The sequence below is a fragment of the Thalia democratica genome, chromosome 6 (assembly GCF_965202585.1).
Source record: "Thalia democratica chromosome 6, ktThaDemo2.hap1.1, whole genome shotgun sequence".
Classification (NCBI taxonomy): Eukaryota; Metazoa; Chordata; class Thaliacea; order Salpida; family Salpidae; genus Thalia; species Thalia democratica.
Window position 1 is genome coordinate 50,239,088 of NC_139170.1, and position 20,663 is coordinate 50,259,750.

Consider the following 20,663-nt stretch of genomic DNA (forward strand, 5'->3'; position numbering starts at 1 on the left):
TTTAAGATACGTTTTGAAATATTCAAGTTTTGTACAAATATACAATCCTAACCGTAGTATTTCTAACTATAAATTTTATTTAGTAGTAAACGAGAAACATAAAAAGTGGAAGGTTATGACAATTTTTGTAACAATCATTTATCAAAAAGTGTGCTAGACAATAAAATAAGAAAGCTTGGAAGTAAACTATAAGCTAAAAAGCAACAATTAATAAAGCTAGCTGAAAACTTTGCTTGTCATAATGTTGAAAATTATAAGAAAGAAACTTGCGTTGTTCAAAAAAAAAACAGTAAATTTTTGTCTAAATAAGACTAGCTTTTTTGTGTTTATTTTATTTGGACTTAAAAAACTAGTTAGCTGACCGCGTAGTTTTGTTGAAATAGACTACTAAAATCTGTAATAATGTAATATGGCGATAAAGAAGCTGCTGAATAAGTACTGTGTACTAAAAATCAAACTAGGAGTACATTTTAAAATAGTTAATACAAAAACTCAACTTTTTGTTTAAATACTAACTTTTGTCCATAAAATATGTCGCGGTACTTACGTTGCCAACCTATCCTGAGGTCTTGCTCTTAAAATTAATGTTTATCTGATTAAAGTGACGATTACTCCTTTTTTCCTGTTTTAAATTTTATTTGAATGTAAATATATTTGATACTTTAAAAGCTTATAAAGAATTTCACATAAAATATATTGAGTATAGATTTTGTACAGTTATATTCAAAAACTTGTACCAAATTTAGCTTGCATACTCAGGAAAAATCTTCTTTTTTCAACACGTTTGTATAATTATTTCATTTTTGACAAACAAGCTTATTTTCGATGTGGACATTTCAATGTTTTGACTTAAAACTATATTTGGCTTGTTAGCAAAAACCAATCTAACAAGTTTATGATAAATTTGTTATTTCGTTTAAAATGATACAGAGCATCTAAACACTACACATGAAATAATTTTAAAAGTATTTTGTTGTGTTGCTTGAATGTAGTGTGGAAAATAAAGTTTCAATAATATTTTGGAAAACGGTGCAAAGCACTAGCATAAAACTGTTTGTAAACATTGAAAAACTAACACAAAAGTTTTACGTTACTTTATGTAAGATTGTTTAATAATTTTAATTAACTTAAGTGAAAAAATTCTAGGCTTAACATTTAAAATTGGTTAAAAATATCGAATGATCTTTATATTTTTATATTTAAATTAAGGGTTTTTTCTGTTGCTTAAAGTTTAAACAAACTAAAAAACAAAATTTACGTATAGGTTTTCTTTGTGTGTAGTATTTTGTTTTCAAAAAACTTTTCAGTTTGTACAATTCATTTTAAGTTTAAAAATTTTAGATGTGATTTAAGCTTAAGATTGTTTAAAAAACTAAACCTAGTCAAAAGAAAACCTCTGCCAATGTCTACCTACCTAAAGCACTAAACCAGAAGTACAAAAGTCTTCCTACTAAAAACGTTTCCGGAAACTTTGTATAGTTTTGTAAAGTTCAGGTTGTTTAGTTAATGTTCATCAACAAAATTTAAACAAAATAATATATATTCAGTAAATAAAAATTTACTTTTATTGTGTCTTTGAGGCTACAAACTTTTAGGAATTCTTAATTGAAGTCGCACTTCGACTTTAAACAGAGATAAGTACCAAAAAGATTAAATCAAGTTTCAAACAAATAAGCAAAGACGAATTTTAGTTTGTAACTCTAACTATACTGGATAAACTTATCGTAAAACATGTTGTAAGCATTAAATTTTTACATACGTCACAGAGTATAAACACCAAAAAAAAAAAAGACAAATATTCGATACGAAAACGGTTACAAAAAAGTTGGATCAGATGTTACAGAAAAAGTCACAGTACTGCTGATGTGTTTGATACAGTGAACACGTGTTGAAAGGGCGAAAATGTGTTTATCGGCTTGTTGTGTTGAATTGCATGAAGTATTGGCCAGTTGGCGGGTTTATGTACACTTCCTTGTCCAAAAACTTTTGACTGAAATAAAATTGTATGTTTTACAGCACAAACTAAAAATGCTTTGTTAGCGTAAAGTATTTTAAACATACGCCCTGTAAAAAGTGATGAAAGTATTTTTTTGTAATTGGATTAATTTTGGTTAGTTATAAGATATGTACTATAATGAATTACAAGTAGTTACTGGTTATAGTTAAAAAAATGGATCAGCTACTATAAATTTTAAATAAAAAGAATTAACGTATGTATTTAATTATGCCTTTTAGAAATAAAACCAAGGCATAAGTTTAAAAAATTTTTACATTTCTTTTGTTAAAATTAAATTCAAAACTTGTTTATATGTAAAAGAATAATAATATTCAGACAACTCTATTCCGTTTTAAAAAGCTTTAGTTTTGTAACTGGTCTTAGTTACACATTTTAAATATAACAACACTAAATAGTAAATCCAAATGTCTACTTTTAGAGCTTTTTGTTTCTGATTGAGGTACTTGTTACAAATACTTACTGAGCTTTCTGATTGAGGTACTTGTTACAAATACTTACTGAGCTTTCTGGTTGAGGTACTTGTTACAAACACTTACTGAGCTTTCCTGATTGAGGTACTTGTTACAAACACTTACTGAGCTTTCCTGATTGAGGTGCTAGTTACAAATACTTACTGAGCTTTCCTGATTGAGGTACTTGTTACAAACACTTACTGAACTATCCTGATTGAGGTATTTGTTACAAATACTTACTGAGCTTTCCTGATTGAAGAACTTGTTACAAATACTTACTGAGCCATCCTGATTGAGGTACTTGATACAAATACTTACTGAGCTTTCCTGATTGAGGTACTTGTTACAAATACTTACTGAACCATCCTTATTGAGGTACTTGTTACAAATACTTACTGAGCTTTCCTTATTGAGGTACTTGCTACAAATACTTACTGAGCTTTCTGATTGAGGTACTTGTTACAAACACTTACTGAGCTTTCCTGATTGAGGTACTTGTTTCAAACACTTACTGAGCTTTCCTGATTGAGGTACTTGTTACAAACACTTACTGAGCTTTCCTGATTGAGGTACTTGTTACAAATACTTACTGAGCTTTCTGGTTGAGGTACTTGTTACAAATACTTACTGAGCCATCCTGATTGAGGTACTTGTTACAAATACTTACTGAGCCATCCTGATTGAGGTACTTGTTACAAATATTTACTGAACTATCCTGATTGAGATGCTTGTTACAAATACTTACTGAGCCATCCTGATTGAGGTACTTGTTACAAATACTTACTGAGCAATCCTGATTGAGGTGCTAGTTACAAATACTTACTGAACTATCCTGATTGAGGTACTTGTTACAAATACTTACTGAGCTTTCTGATTGAGGTACTTGTTACAAATACTTAATGCGCTTTCTGGTTGAGGTACTTGTTACAAATACTTACTGAGCTTTCCTGATTGAGGTACTTGCTACAAATATTTACTGAGGTCCTGATTGAGGTGCTTGTTACAAATACTTACTAGCTTTCCTTATTGAGGTACTTGTTACAAGTACTTACTGTGCCATCCTGATTGAGGTACTTGTTACAAATACTTACTGAGCTTTACTGATTGAGGTACTTGTTACAAATACTTACTGAGCTTTCCTGATTGAGGTACTTATTACAAATACTTACTGAGCTTTCTGATTGAGGTACTTGCTACAAATATTTACTGAGCATCCTGATTGAGGTACTTGTTACAAATACTTACTGAGCTTTCCTGATTGAGGTACTTGTTTCAAACACTTACTGAGCTTTCCTGATTGAGGTACTTGTTACAAATACCTACTGAGCTTTCCTGATTGAGGTACTTGTTACAAATACTTACTGAGCCATCCTGATTGAGGTACTTGTTAAAAATACTTACTGCGCTTTCTGCTCCTGATTGAGGTACTTGTTATAAATACTTACTGCGCTTTCTGCTCCTGATTGAGGTACTTGTTCGCGTCGTCTTGCTCTTTCCTCAACTGCCTCCTCAGCCTCTCCTGACGCTGCTCCATCAGCGTTCCCGCTTTCGTCTCGATCATGCGCTGGCGATCCCACTCCAGGCTCATTTGCGACTCTTCCTGCTTCGATCTCTGTTGTCAAGTTGAAAATGTAAAACAAAATGAGTACAAACAATTAGTTGAGTAGTGAAGTGCATACAAAATCTTGTCATACTCATTGATGATGTTTCGTTATTTTTATCAGAATATAAATTGGCAAGATATAAGAAATTCAATGGATAGACTTCCAAATGTACAACTCTTATTTGTTTTAGAATTATATTTTCATAGAAAATTCCTTAGTTATAAACTTACTTCATAATTACTATTGTTTTTTTAAAGGTTGTATAAATAAAGGACAATAGGTAAATTAATTTTATTTACCTTGATTACATTTATAAATGCATTAAAAGATACTTTTAAACATATTTTGAAACAGTCGCTTTATTTTGGATCTTTTAATTTTACCAAAGCTTAAATAGCAAAAACTATTGAACTCTAGCCTAGCAAAACAACTGTAGTATGGAAAAAACACTTGGAAATAATTTAAATTTAAAAACATAATTGAACTGACAATTTTGTCCTGACGCTGTGCTTCCTGAGTTTTTCTGATTTCTTCCAATTGGGCATCCGACATTCCTTTCCACCTATCTGTTATCACTCTGAAAAAATATTTAATGAGGTATTACACTGAAAAAATATTTAATGAGTTATTACTTTGAAAAAAAACAATATTATTAATTTTATTACTCCAAATACAAAGATGATATTATAATTCTGAGAAAAATAAAAGTAGCTTTACAATGTCTCTATTACTGCATGAAACTTGTAATTACTCTGAACTCTGAAAAAATCTCTAATGAGATATTACTCTGAAAAAATATTTAATGAGTTATTACTTCGGAAAAACATATTGACTATCTATTACTTTGATAATAATCATAACTTTGAAAAAATTTGAGCTTTAAAAATTCTCTCTTACTCACGGTTGCCACTCTTCGAGTCAAAAAATCTTTCCTGAGTGACAAGAAACTTACCTGAGTAACCTTAAACTTCCCTGAGTTTCCCTTTTTTTTTTCAAATCTATAAAAATGTTATTATATATTAAAAAATTACAAAGATAATCCTAGGAATATTGAAGAACTAGCCGTAAGGCTAAAAAGTTTCTTATTAAGCAGAAAAATTAACAAAATTAACTTCTTTGAACAAATTATTGAAACTGGACTAACTAAATCTCATTCTAGATCAAGGAAAAATTTTCCCTGAGGTTTTTAAAAAAAATCTTAAAATTTTTCTAAAATTTTTAGAAAAAACCAAAACTGCCCTGAGTTTCCCTGAGTTAAAAAAAGAATCAAAATTCCCTGAGTTTCCCTGAGATTTTCAATAACTTAAAAATTCCCTGAGTTCCCTGAGTGTGTAGCAACCCTGATTACTGCATAAAACTTGCTATTGATCAAAGTAAAAAAAATATTTATATCAAATTATAATTAAATACTTTCAAAATTTCCAGACAAAAATCGAAATTTTTAAATTAAGTCATTTTTGTTAGTTTAATATACTCGATTACTTTTAATTTCATTAAAAGTTAGATGAGTTTCGAGGGTTAAAAGAAATAAATTTGCAAGGGATAATACAAAGCTACAGAACTAATCAATTAAACAAATCAAAATTTATTAACTAAAAAATGGAATAAACTAATAAAAAATGTACCGATGCTTTCCAAGGTAGGAATAGAATTTAAAAAACTTTTAATTAATATATTTCATAACAAAGTAAAAACAAATAAAAATTCTATTAACATTAAAAATTCAATACAACACTAATTGTAAGTAAAATAGTAATTTGTAAGTAAAAACAAATAAAAATTAAACTAACATTAATAAATTTGATACAACACTCACCGATGCTTTCCGAGGGCGCTGATGGCTGTTTGCGGGTTTTCAGTGAGGAAGTCTCCGAAAGCCTGGTTGGATATCTCCGTGTAATTGTCCATTTCTTCCTGCTCTTTCTGCTTCGCGTCTTGCATGCTCTTCTCTTGCGCCTTGGTAGAAGAAAATGAAAAACTTTTACAAGTGGTTAAAGTTTTTAGAGATTTTTTTTGTCAAATAAAACATTAGTTTATCTTTCATTAAGTTTTAAAATAACTTTGCTAACTTGCTTTTGTGAAAATAAAACTACTCATATGCATTTTTTATATAAAAAAATACAACAGTAAAAATGAAAATAATTTTAGTCTAGATAGAAGTCTGGATATAATAAAATTAAAATTAAGTTTTAAATAGTTCGTGATATCAATATTTATACTAGAACAGTTTAGCTTCAATAGAAGTTAAGTTTAATATACTTCAAACACAGAGTTGCAACCCTTGAGTCAAAAAATTATCTTATAGACGTTATTAAGCTAGCCTGAGTCATCCTGAGTTTTTTAAATCCTTTAAAGCCTGTTAGAAAACGTAAACATTTAAAGTTAATTTTAAGCTATTCAAGTACATTCATGTTCGTACTAGAATAACTTTCATATGCTGGTTTAACTTATTCTTCGTCAAATATCTAAATTGTTTAATTCAATTTATTGAAGCTTAGAAACAAAGAACACTTAGTAGAAAGATTTTATTTACAAACTAGTTGACTCCTAGACTGTTACCAAGTATAGTATTAATTTTACTGACAAAAAACGTTTTTGTAGCAATTGTAATACTTTAAAGATTACGATAAGTATTATAAGATATTAAGATACAATGCTAGCAGGGGCGTCGCGTGGGGTGTTGCACTGCCGCAACTGCACCACCTTGAAATTTTGTAAGAAAAAAAAAAGTATCTATAACGTTTTCGTTATTTTTTTGAACGAAATCTCTTTTAAAACTTCAGTTTTGAAAACGACCATTTTGCCCACTTCACTGCCGCAAACTCTTAGCTGACTGCCGCAAATGAACTCAAAAAAGCAAAATTTTTTCAAGAATTACCGCAAAATCAATATCTTGCGGTAAGTAAACTAAATTTAAAATTCCCTAAAACAGGACTGCTTAAGTATCATCTACAAGCTATTGTAAACATAAAATAAAAACAAAGCTAAGCTACTGCAAAGGATTAAACTTGAGTTTATGTACCCACATGATTTTTTAAATTTAACAGATCACTTCTATTAAAAGATTTGTCATAAATTGCATATTTTGAAAAAAAGATAAAAACCCTAAATCACCAAAGTCTTAAAAATTTGATTTTTTATTTTAATCTGCATACATAAACTTAACTATAACTGATTATTGTTATCATAAAGTTAATAAAATAAATAATAAAATTTAAGTTCTGAAAAAAAGAATTAAGAAGTTTATTATAAACTTCTAGTTCACTCTTACAGAAAAATATTTTAGGTTTATATAAAATAAAAAATAGTATTATTTAAACAATCACATATTTAAATAAAGTAAATAGCCTTAACTTAGAAACTTTGATTACTTAGAGTAGTTTAACATTTTAGGAAAATTTAGTCTACCTCTACTTTATATGACTTTTGGTTTAATTTTTTCATAAACAAAGCAAAATATTTAGATAAAATTGTTGAAACATGGTTGCCTTGCCTCATAATCAGGATAACTTAGAAATGTTAAAAACTCAAGATGACCCAAGATAAATTAAAACAGACCAAATTAGAAAAATATTCAGGCTGACTAAAGCAGTTTTAATTTTTACTCTGAAAATAACAAGCTTATTTAAAATTAAAAAATAAGTGTTTTACTCCTATGGCCACATGAAAACTAACTAACCAAATTTTTACTTCTATAATGGTTACATATTTATAAGTTATCTTTAAAATTCATGAAAAGTTCAACAGCCTCACAACTAAACTTAAAAAAGTTGAGCTCCTGACAAAAATACTGTCATCAAAATGAAAAACAAATTAAAATTATATAAAGAAAGTATACCCTTAAAAAACTATTGAATTTTAAAACTCCAACAAAAAACATTAAAATTAGAAATAAAAATTATAAAAATTTTAATGTTTGTAAAAAAAATGTGCAAATTAGTGAGAGGTAAGGGGGGAGGGTGTATAGGCACTTTTTTACATGTTGTTCTTATTTTAACTTTTTCAGAAAGCTAATAGTTACTCTTTAATAAACTTGAAATTTCCAATTAAACTTTTAGTTACAACCAGTCAAAGCCAGAGAGTACAATGATTTATTATACAAGGAGCAAACCAAAACAGCAAAAAAATACAATTTTAATGAAAACCTATATTCTCCATCATTTTTAAAACAATTTTTAATTTAACAACTTTTTCATCCTAATTTTTATAAAATTTTATACTTTTGTTGAAGAGAAGTTTTAAATTTTTAAGTATCAATATATATTTTTATATATACAAAAAAAAACTTTTGTTATAACTTTTTTTTTTTGGTGTTTTAAATATCTAATTTAGCATTTTTTTTTGTTTTATAAAACAAACATCTAAAGATTTTGAGGCCAACTTATAAAAAAAAGATATGATTTTAGTGATTTGATTTATTTGTTGTTTGAGTTTATATTATAAAAATAAGGATTCATTTGTACCTCTGACTGTGAATTACCATATCTCAAAAATTTTAATGAATTTTTAATATTGATAAAAGATGACTTGTAGTTAAATTAAAACTGTATAAAGTAATTTCAGTAAAATAATTCTAAAGTAGATGTTAAGGGCATAAAGGGGAGGAGGAGGGGGGGTTAAAACATTTTTTTAAACACTGTTTTAGTTTGTGCCTCCCATTATGAACCTTTTGTTGCCTTTGACTTTGATCGGCTATATCTTAAAACATGTACTGAATTTTTAAAATCTGTAAAAAGCATCTTGTAGCTTAGTAAAAACTACATAAAATAAGATCAAATTGTGAAAAAAGTGTTTTATCCCCCCTATGCCCTTAAAAGCAAAGCTTATCTTCAGGTGTAGCAAAAGTTCAGTTGTTTTCAAACTTGACAGTAAAAATATATTTCTATTAAAATAATTGATTTTTTTTAAATTCTGCACCACCTAAAAAAAATACCACGCGACGCCACTGAATGCTAGTACAAACAACTCAAACCTGTTTCAAATTGAAGTTCTTCTCCGATATCGCAATGTTTCTTCTGGTTGCTCTTTCTGCGGCTTCCAGCTCCAAAGACCTCATGTCTTGCTCCACACGCTTCAAATCGTACAATCGGTCTGTGTTTTGTTTGTTTGTAAAATAATACAGATTATATTTCATAAAAAAATAAAAAACATGTCAAAATTTTTACATACTTAATAAAGCCTAAAAGAAAAAACAGAAGTTTAGTTATAAATAATAGACAAAATGAACATATGCACATGCGCTGCAAGTACAAATGTATTTAATAACACATATTTGTTTAATTAAAATAGCATTTTTACTAATAAAATATTAAAACTTGTTTTAAAATTTTAGTATAAAAGTATTAAGATAGAAAATTATTTATATAATCGGCTGAATGCTTCTAAAAAGAATTCTAAAAAAAAATATATATAGTATGGTTATATAAGAAATTTGATTTCCTTTAACAAATCATCATAAGTTTTTTAAGAAACCGTTCATTTCCAACCCACGATCAAATACCACCCGGTCAAATCCGAGAACTGCTTACCAACCAAGGGTAAGGACTAGGGGTAACATTGGTAGTAAAAGATAAATAAATTATAATTTTAAATAATACAAAAATATTAAGAAATAAAGTTGAAATTGTCCGCGGGTGGGATTTGTTAGTATACCATTTTTTTAAATACCTGTCTTTTTTTTTGAAAGAATTTATTACATGTTTTATTTAAAGCCAACACGTTTTTATTTTAATCACTAAGTGAGAAAAAAAAGACTCGTGAGTTAAAAGTGTTTTAGACAACACTGAAACTAAATCATTATAAAGTTAAATGTATTTGAATAAACTAATTACAGACCAAAAGAAAACGTTCCAAGTATACTGCTAAACTTGTAAGATTACCTATAAACATAATTAATAAAACTATACATTAAACTTTGCTATAGTTCTATACAACAATTTTACTTAAACTACTTATTTAAAAAATAATCAAAAAAGTAAAAATGACTAAAAATGAAAAGAAAATTAATTTATAGTTAATGAAATTATGTGTTTTAGAAGTTAATATACTAAATACATGCCACAAAACATCTTTCATACAAAAAAGTTCAAAAAAGTTACTCAAAATTATATTATATTATATTAAGTTTATATAACTACTAGTAGCATAACAGCACACTTTTTGATTGATATTATAACATACTGATTAGTGTTACATGGCAATACAAAGTATGAGTATGTTTTATGTAAGCAAAAAGGTTTTAAATATACTGTTTCTTTATTTTAGTAATACTTTATTATGATTGTGTTCATTTTGTTTATGTTTAGTGTTACTATAGGCCAATTATAACGTAAGTAAACTTAAATGATTTTAACTGTTACTAATTGTTTTTGTCTTTTATTAATCTCTTGATTACTTTATGGTTACTTGATTACTAAGTTACAACATAAGTTTATAAAATCGTATTACTTGTTAGCTTTGTACTCTACTGATGATAATTGCTCGAAATATATTTAGTTTTATCAAAATTGTGTGTCTTGTATATCTTATTGTATACTTGAAACTAAGTTTCTTAGTACAAATCTTGCAAAACTATACAACTGCATACAAATCTAACCACAAAAAACCAACAAAATTAATCAGACAATTGAAGCAATAAGTACAAGTTGAAAGTCATTCAAACTACAACAAGTGCACTCAATTAAAATATGTTTACTTCAAATACTTGTCTGAGTGATTGATACTTAATCAAGTGCGTTTACCAAAAATTAGTTATTATTTAGAAATTAATTAAAGTTAACATAAATACTTGTATAGCTCGTTGTAAATCAAATATTATTTCCACATAAATTTATCCTTTCGAAATCTTCGAATTCTCAACTATGAACTTATAAATGTTTATTCTAAGCCTTAAAAACTAAGGACTAAAGTCATTAGCTTCATTCAACTTTGAACTCATCTACTCAGATGTACGAAAAATTTCTGCAACAAATAAAACCATATCTTGAAATTACAAGTCTTGGTAATTTAAAGCACACTTGTACTAAATGTTTTCCTGAAATCAAATTGTACAGGATCTTATATTTATTAAAATTCAATTAGTAGTGAACTATTTTTATCGAAAGCGCTATTTTTAATACACCAAGTTTTACAAAGTGTTCCGTAGCATGTCAGAATATACTTATCTAAAGCTATAAAACAAAAATTTTATACAAAAAACTAAAATTAGGTATAACTAATATAATTTTTAAATAAGAGACGAGGAAGGTTTTTAGAACATTAATTAATTGTAGAAAGAGGATACAGATTCATAGTAAAACAGTCTTATTTTTAGTGCTTAAATTTTGCTACTTTCACAAAAAAAATATGTAACTTTTTAACTTTGATCGCTTATATCTCTAAAGCTTTCTTTTACAATTATAATTAGAGGTATAAGCGATCAACATTTGAGAGTCACATCGTTTTTTTTTTGTGAAAGTAGCAGACTTAAAGCTCAGAAAATAAGACAGTTTTACTAAAACTTAATAATATTCCCGCAGAATGGCAGTATATAACTTAAGATGTTTAGGCAAGGAAGAAAAAAAAAAATAAAAAATAAGCTTTTTTTTGCTTGAAAGTAAATTTGATGCTTATGTTAATTTTTTTCATAAAATATTTGCTCCTAAATATATGTAAACTAAATTATTAAAAAATCATAGCATGTGAAGTAACTTTTTTTTAATATGACCCACAAGGTTCTTTTTAAGTAAAAATCTTAATTTTTCGTAAAAATCTGCAATCCTTGCTGAAAATATAAACACTTTTCTACCGAAATCATTACATAACTTGTTAAAAGTCGTCTTGGCTAAAGTAGAAACAATATGCAATTTATGCAATGTACAATGATCATAAACTCATTATATTCTTAAACACTTAGCTACTTCAGACATTTTTTAAATTGAGAAATGATTCCAAAATATGAAAAAAGTTATAAAACGTTTAAAACAATTAATTAAAAATATTAGATTGTTAGAGGGTTGGAAAAATTTTATGTTGAGTATGTCAAAAGCAAATATACATATATATATAAATATATAAATATATTTTTTCTTGTAAGTTATTCTGATCAAAAGTGTTACAACAGCTACGGCCATAGATAATTTTTATTGTTTTTACAAGTTGATCTTACTTTGTATAATTTTTACGTAGCTAGCCATAAACTTTACAGCTCAAGAAATCAAAGAAATTTTTAAGAGATATGCAGTGAGTTTAGTAAGTTACCTGTGGAAAGTGCAAATCAAGTTTATTCTTTTTATTTTTTAGGTTTCTTTTTAATTTTAAAATTTAAACAGTTAATTTGTTTTTATACAAATAGTAGTACTTCTACTACACTAATGCAGAAATTTTGAACATGCTATAAGACTTTTTTATTGAGGATGTTTTTGGGATTTTTCGCGAAAACACTAACTCTTAAATTAACTCTTCGAAAGCTCAAAAGTTTGAAATTGGTAATGGTGTGAATAATATTTAAAAACTGTTTACTTTAAAACTCAAAACTTTTAAACATTAAGCAGATTTTTAGAGTATTTTGAAATTTCTAGTAAAATTAACAATTAAAGTCAAGGCCCATATATTTGTCCAAAAAAAATATTTTTTAAGTTACATTATCTTTAAAGTTAAATAAAATTGGGATTTGTTTTGAAAGCTTTTTACAGTTCAAACTTTATGCTTTCATATAAAAGCCAATATTAGTTTTATAAAAAAAAATGTCTTGACCCCCATATTAAATAAAACATAAAAGATAAAACATGTATATTTATATAAAAATAAAGGTTTCATACATATTAAACATACATCTATAAACCAGGGGGCTTCCAAAACATATAATCGTTCCCATGGCAGTATTTATAAAAACAATGCCCCTTTAATTGTCGATTACCCATTAACTTGTTTTCCCCCTGATAGCCAAAAACCCGGATGTAAGTGACAACATTCATCCAATCATTCATTCTGATTCTTAATGGCGTTCTATTTCTCTTTCAACAATGTACATATATATGAACATAAAACTAAAGTATATACTTTCACACAAACAAAACAACTAAGTAATACATATACATATTTAAAAAAACATAAAACAATGCATACAAATATACAAACTAAATTATACATATATATTCCTCTAAATAAACATAAAACTAAAATGTATACATACTTAAATAAATAAACAAACAATCATCCAACCCGCTTCCTTCTGCTGCTGGATGGCGTTCTGTTTTTCCTTCAGCTGCTGCATCGCCCACTCCCTCCTCTGCTCCTGCTGCATCTTCTCGCGCCTCTTGGAAGACAGATCCTCTCCCTGGAACTTCTGCATGGAAGACAAGGTGCATCGCGGGTCGTCGTCAGATATCCTTCGAAATATTGGCGCGTATAAAAGCAAGAAAGCAAGTTTGTTTAAAATTTTAATTTGATTCATCTTAAATGGTAAATTTTAAAGACTAATTTATGTGTTCATACTAATCATTTATTAAGTATTGGCATGTTAAAACTATTTTTATGAAATAATTTAAAACAGCAAACATACTTACTGGCGTATTTTAATTTAGGGGGTATTTTTTTTATAAAAATATATGAGTCATATATCTATTTCTAAACAGCTCTTCTGATAGAAACTACAATAAATTTTTCCTGTAACTAAACAAGTTTTAGCGGTAAGTATGTGCGAGAGAAAAAAAAACCAAAAATTATGTTTAAAGATAAATAAGCAGTCAACTTTTTAAAAAGTCTAGTAACTACAACTATACAAAAATATGTTACTTAAATTTGAGATAAAACGAAGTGTTGACAAAATCTCACCTGGCGGGCTGATCCTTCTTCTTGGAGTTGGGGTCGTACAGGTCGTACTCCCTCCTCGTTTCAGCCTGCTGGTACCTGACCCTGAAGTCGTTGACGCACTTGTTCAACTGCCTCACGTCCTTCGCCTCCCTCTGTTCCAGCAGCACCGCTATGTTGTCGTTTCTGACCATGTCCCTCACTGTTCGGTTGAAAATAGTTGAGTGAAATGTCATCAGTAATTTTTTATACTTTTTATCGTAAAAGTACACGCATTTAAATGTCTTTCACTGTTAAATAATGAAAAAGTTTTTTTTGTTTATCTTTTATAAAAAAAAAAGTTATTTTTTTAAATTCCTTGCAACAGATTTTTTTAAATATTGAAAGTAACATTTACTAAAAGTTTGAGGTAGTTATCTTAAAAAACGTAGCAGAAAATAATTTTTTAGTGAAATAGTCTATTTTAGCCGCTTTAGCTTGCGCCTCCTATAAGGAGCCTATAATTGTCTTCAACTTTGACCGGCTATGTCTCAAACCGACAAATGTTTGACTTTGACCGGCTATAATATTTTAAATTTTCAAAATCTGCAAAAAGGATCTTGTAGCTTTAAAAACTATATAAACTAAGATAAAATTGTGAAAAAAAGTGTTTTACCCCCACCTCTATGCCCTTAACTTTTCCCTTCCATAAGTATATTACTGACCTCTCAACTTTGTATTTTTATATCCAAAAACTTTTTTTGCTTATAAAAAGCAACTGTTAGATAATTTAAAGGCCTTTAAAATAAGATAAATATGTAAAAAATGTCTCAATCTCCATATGGTTTTATTGAAAATTATTTATTTTTATCACAGCTTAGTATCTTTAGTAAACTAAATTTCAACGTCAGTTAGAGAATAGGGGGGTCCACCTTAATTTTTACAAGTTGATCTTATTTTATAGAGTTTTATCTGAGCTATCAGAAATTTTTAACCGCTTGAAAAAACTCAAAGTAATTTTTGAGATATGAGTGATCAAAATCGGTGACCTTAATAAGTTCCTAACGGAAGGCACAAACTAAAAACTTGAAAAAAGACCATTTCACTAAAAATCTATCTCCTCCTTCATTTTTTGAGCAATCTTCTTCAAATTTTCACAGAATTTATTAAATTTAAAAAAGATTAAATGCAGGAATTTTTTTAATTTTAAAAAATAAGTTTTTTATTAAAAAAAAAACAACTTCTATTCTGTTTTTATAATCTAAAATTTTTATTTTTTAAATTTATAAAATTCCAACATTTAAAGTTTTTTAAATTATAAAAGGATCATTTCCTGAAAGTTCGAGTCTCTAGCTCAAAAAATGAAGGAAAAAATCTAACAGTAATTTTTCTTAAATGTTGTGAAAAAGTTTTCAATTTTTGTGTGAACAAAGCTGAAAAAAAAGACTTTAAGTAAACTTTTAACAGTATGTAAATTAACTTCTTTAGAAATTAACATACAATATTTTGTTATTCAGCCTTGCAAAAAAGGGCATAGGGAAGTAGGCTTTTTTTTACATGTTTATCTTATTCTAAAGATCTTTTATTTAGTTAGTATTTGATTTTTACTGTTTTTTTTTAATGCAAATTAGTGTTTGATATATGAACATACAAAGTCAAAAAGCTCAATAGGTTCCTCAAATAAGGACCAAAGTAAAAAGGCAAGAAAAGACTATTTCATTTAAAACCTATCTTCTTTTACAGTTTTTAAGCAATCTTTCTGAAACTTTTTCTATTTAATCTTAACTAAATAATAAACACTTCTATTGTAGGAACATTTTTACTTTGAGTAAAAAAAAGTTCAAAAATATAAAATCTTTAATTGATTTTTTTTGTCATGAAATTTTTAAATTGTATGCATTTTCAAATTGTTACAAAAGATTTTATCTATTAATTCAAGGAACATTTCCTAAAAATCTAAGGTTAATTGACCAAAAATGAAGAAGATAGATTTTTAGTGAACTTTTCAAAAATTCAAGAAAATTGGCAATTAAAAATTATTCCTCCATACATTTTTACTAGAAACTTTTTGCACAACTGATGATTTTTCTGATGTTAAAAAATATTTCGTGATTCAGTGATTAAAATTTTATAGTATATAATTAGAGCTTTCATATAAGGTCTTATGTTAACTTTTATATAAAAAAAAAAGTTGGAACATCCCTATGTCCTTAAAAATTGTGCTTTTCTGTAATTTTAATTTCTTCTTAATTTAAAAAGTTGTATACATTCGATAAAAATGATTTAAAAAAAACATATATATTTTTTACAAAACAACTAAGTTTTGATACATAATATAAATATAAAATAAAATAAACCAATTAAAACTATGGAACATGTACAAAAACAGGTCGATATGAGCCAAAAAAGTTTCTTCATACTTCTTTTTACAACATATGCATAGAAACCATGAAACTCAACTAGAGGTATTAATGAAAGTTACTGGAAGTCATTCGAAAATTTATAAAGAAATTATTAATTTAAAATACCCTAAAGTACACTATTGCTATTTTAAACATGTAAACAACAAAGTAATTAAACAACTTTTAAAACTTTTTATTTATTTAATTTATGCTTGTTATTTTCAAACTTAATTGAACAACTATTAAAAATATATACTTCAAAGCTATTATTATTCATATATATATGCTATTTTTTGTCATGAAATTTTTAAATTGTATGCATTTTCAAATTGTTACAAAAGATTTTATCTATTAATGCAAGGAACATTTCCTAAAAATCTAAGGTTAATTGACCAAAAAATGAAGAAGATAGATTTTTAGTGAACTTTTTTAAAATTCAAGAAAATTGGCAATTAAAAATTATTCCTCCATACATTTTTACTAAAAACTTTTTGCACAACTGATGATTTTTCTGATGTTAAAAAATATTTCGTGATTCTGTGATTAAAATTTTATAGTATATAATTAGAGCTTTCATATAAGGTCTTATGTTAACTTTTATATAAAAAAAAAGTTGGAACATCCCTATGTCCTTAAAAATTGTGCTTTTCTGTAATTTTAATTTCTTCTTAATTTAAAAAGTTGTATACATTCGATAAAAATGATTTAAAAAAAACATATATATTTTTTACAAAACAACTAAGTTTTGATACATAATATAAATATAAAATAAAATAAACCAATTAAAACTATGGAACATGTACAAAAACAGGTCGATATGAGCCAAAAAAGTTTCTTCATACTTCTTTTTACAACATATGCATAGAAACCATGAAACTCAACTAGAGGTATTAATGAAAGTTACTGGAAGTCATTCGAAAATTTATAAAGAAATTATTAATTTAAAATACCCTAAAGTACACTATTGCTATTTTAAACATGTAAACAACAAAGTAATTAAACAACTTTTAAAACTTTTTATTTATTTAATTTATGCTTGTTATTTTCAAACTTAATTGAACAACTATTAAAAATATATACTTCAAAGCTATTATTATTCATATATATATGCTATTACAATATTGTTAAACTATTAAACAGTGCAAATAATTGCTTGAAGAGAAAATAATTTAGTATAATCTATTTATAAAATATTTAAAACAACAAAAACAAAACTAACTATAAGCATCATTTCTTGCCTTTTCAGTTTCTCGCATAACTTTATTGTCATTTATTTGCTGGTCAATTCCTTGCTTATCAATCTGAATGTTGTTGAAAAATATTGGTATAAGAATTTGCTATCCAAATGAAAATTTAATTTTACCTAAAAATCAATTTAGTTTTTATATAAGATCTAGAATTAACATAAAACAGTTTCAAGTATAAAGGGCATAGAGAGGTAGAAGCAAGCACTTTTTACATGTTGACCTTATTTTTAAAATCTTTAATTTAGCTAACAATTGATTTTTACCGTTTCTTATAATGAAAACTAGTTTTGAGATATGACGGACAAAGTCAATTAGTTCATTGGGTTCTTTATGGAAGGACCAAAGTAAAAAGGACAAAAAATAATATTCATTTAAAATTTATGTTCTGTTCTTCTGCAGTTTTTAAACAACATTTCTCAAACTTTCTCAGTTCAGCCTTACTTAATAATAAACAATCATATTGTGAAAGTTAAAAAAAAATAAGTTATTACTATACAAAATTTTTTTTTACAATGCAATAAACTTTTTCTAAAATCTTGAGGTCAATAGCTTGAAAAATAAAGGAGAAGATAGGTTGTTGGTGATTTTCTTAATTTCCAAGAAATTTAATAATGAAATATTCATTTTATTATTATTTGAATTATTATTTTATATCATATTATTCTTAAAAAACTAATAAAATATCTTCTTTTTTGTGTACAAAAATAAAGTTTCCTATAGTATGCAATTTAGTTTTCATATAAAGACTAATGTAATTTCTTTTTTATGTTGGATTGCCTATGGCATCAACAATTTTTTCAGAAATAAATATAAAGAAATTTTAATACAAATGTTTATAAAAATACTTATGAACACTTTGTTTTGAAATATTTTAAAATTTTATAATAATATATTTTAATTAATGTTTTTAATGCTAGAAACGTTTAACTTTAATAAACCAACAAAAGAACTCAACAAAACATGAAACACTAAAACTAACTCCAATCAAACGCTGTTTGGCGTTGAAAATTCTGCTTTGTCTTTCATTTTCCAGCTGCTTTCTTCTCTGAATGGCAGCTGCCTCCTTCCTGTCCAGAGGAATGTCCAGCTTGTACATGTTTGATTTTATTTAAAAAGTTTCTGTTGTAAAAAGGTTTACATTTGTAAAAATTGAAAAAACTTGACTATAAGTTTTTCAAAGAAAAATTCCAAGTCAAGATTTTCAGAGAAAAACTTAAAAAAAAAACTATCAACATTTATAAAAGCACAATTTTTTTTTTGAAGTAAGCTTTGTTTTTTAAGTACTAAACATTTATACTGTACTGAAATAACTTATTTAAGTTTTTAGAACTTATTTTACTACTAAATTTCACCTGCTAAAAATGTAAACAACATTTATAACTAACCCTAAACAAATGCTTATAGTTATTCTTATTTTATGACAAATAAATTTTGTATTAATTATGGAAATATAAGAAAGTACTTTAGATTTTTTTAAGAAAAAGTAAACAGTTAGTAAACAGTAGAAAAACCAAAAACTTAACTAAAAAAAGCACTTCAGTACTCAAACATATAGTAAAATATTGTCAAAACTAAAACTTTTGCAACTCTAATCGAAAAATTATGACTATAAAAAGAAAATAAAAATACTGTTCCAGTAAAAAACACTTAAGGCCACAAGGGAGTCTATCTTGACTTTTACAAGATGGTCTTATTTTATAGAGATTTATTTAAGTTCTCAGACATTTTTAACCATTTTTTTTTTTTGTTTCTTTATTTTTTTTTTTTGAAACTATAACATTAAATTATTTTTTGAACTTTAAAAGGAATGTTTGCTGAAAGTTTGAGGTCTCTAGATTAAAAAATGAAGAAGATAGATTGTTAGTGATTTTAAAAACTTTAAAAAAAATTGACCCCATAAAGTTTGCAACCCATTTGTATTCAAACTTTTTTATAAAAATTACAATATATCCAAAGTTATTCAAGATTTTTAGAATCTATAGAAACTGGCTTGTAGTTTGCAATAAAGCTTTCATACAAGAGTCAATGTTTTTTTTTTGAGAAAAACTGTTGGGCTTCCTTATTCCCTTAATCTTTTTTATGACTGTTTTAATTAAACACAATTTTTTTTTTAAATTCTCTATTGACTAATAAGACTTTCTTAACAAATGTCAAATATTATACAATTTGACAAAAAAAAGTACTTGATCTCTTTTCATAACTTTGAAAATAAGAGGAAGTAAAGTCGAACACAGTCTTGATTATAGGTTGTAATCTGAAAAAAAAAACAACATTTTATGACTTTAAATTGTAGCTTACATCGGTTTATTTCATATCAACAAAAAACATTTGTTTGAAAAACTATTACATGAATTTTTAACCTAATATAACTAAATGCAGAATTTTAAGGGCATAGGGGGAGGTCTACCTTGAATTTTAAAAGTTGATTTTATTTTGTAGAGTTTTATCTGAGCTATCAGACATTTGCAATCACTTAAAAAAAATTAAGTTAATTTTTGAAATATAAGCGATCAAAGTTAGTGACCTCAATAGGTACTAATGGAAGGCACAAACCAAAAACATGAAAAAGACTATTTCATTAAAAGATAGAAAGAAAAATGTGAATGCTCACAACTATGGTCGATGAATTAGTGTGGAAAAAGACCTTTTGGTCATCGAGCCTCACACCATACATTTTATAACATTTTTTGATCAGTTTTAATTAAAATAATAAAAAATAAACTTGAGATCAATAAAAAATCAACATTATTATTATCAATTATTATTTTTTTTAAGTATTAATAATTAAATTAAGGAAATAGTTAGACTATGGTAGACTATGGTTTCCATAGTCAATATTGGCAGAAATGGGTATAAAAATGAGTGCACACCTAGTTTTTCTTTAAATAAAAAATAATTTTGCTTTTAACTAAGGGCATAGAGGGGGGATAAAACACTTGTTTTTCAAAATTTGATCTTATTTTATATAGTTTTTACTAAGCTACAAAATGCTTTTTAAAGATATGAAAAATTCAAAATAATTTTTGAGATTCAGCTGGTCAAAGTTGGAGGCAACAATAGGTTCCTTATCAGAAGCGCAAACTAAAACAAGGCAAATAACTAGAAATCATTAAAAATCTATCTCCTTCTATGTTTTTTGAGATAACTACCTCAAAATTTCAGGAAATGTTCCT

General features: G+C 26.6%; 1 protein-coding gene across 1 annotated transcript; it reads right to left on the reverse strand.

The window, feature by feature from the left end:
• Window positions 1–1,588: 1,588 nt before the first annotated feature.
• On the reverse strand, window positions 1,589–18,610 carry LOC145838234 (RIB43A-like with coiled-coils protein 2). Its single transcript, XM_082945796.1, has 9 exons — window positions 18,470–18,610; window positions 17,463–17,544; window positions 13,887–14,064; window positions 13,275–13,441; window positions 9,046–9,164; window positions 5,890–6,029; window positions 4,563–4,650; window positions 3,915–4,081; window positions 1,589–1,990 (listed from the first exon to the last, which is right to left on the reverse strand). The coding sequence occupies exons 1-9, from the start codon at window positions 18,584–18,586 to the stop codon at window positions 1,909–1,911; spliced, it is 1,140 nt and encodes a 379-aa protein (XP_082801922.1). The 5' UTR covers window positions 18,587–18,610; the 3' UTR covers window positions 1,589–1,908.
• Between the last annotated feature and the right edge of the window lie 2,053 nt (window positions 18,611–20,663).

Coding starts and splice junctions, on each gene's coding strand:
- LOC145838234 (XM_082945796.1), bottom strand. CDS start 18,586: ATGTACAAGCTGGACATTCCTCTGGACAGGAAGGAGGCAGCTGCCATT. Junction 4,651..5,889: donor AGCGCCCTCGGAAAGCATCG/GTGAGTGTTGTA, acceptor ATATTTTTTCAG/AGTGATAACAGATAGGTGGA. Junction 1,991..3,914: donor AATCAGGAGCAGAAAGCGCA/GTAAGTATTTAT, acceptor ATTTTATTTCAG/TCAAAAGTTTTTGGACAAGG.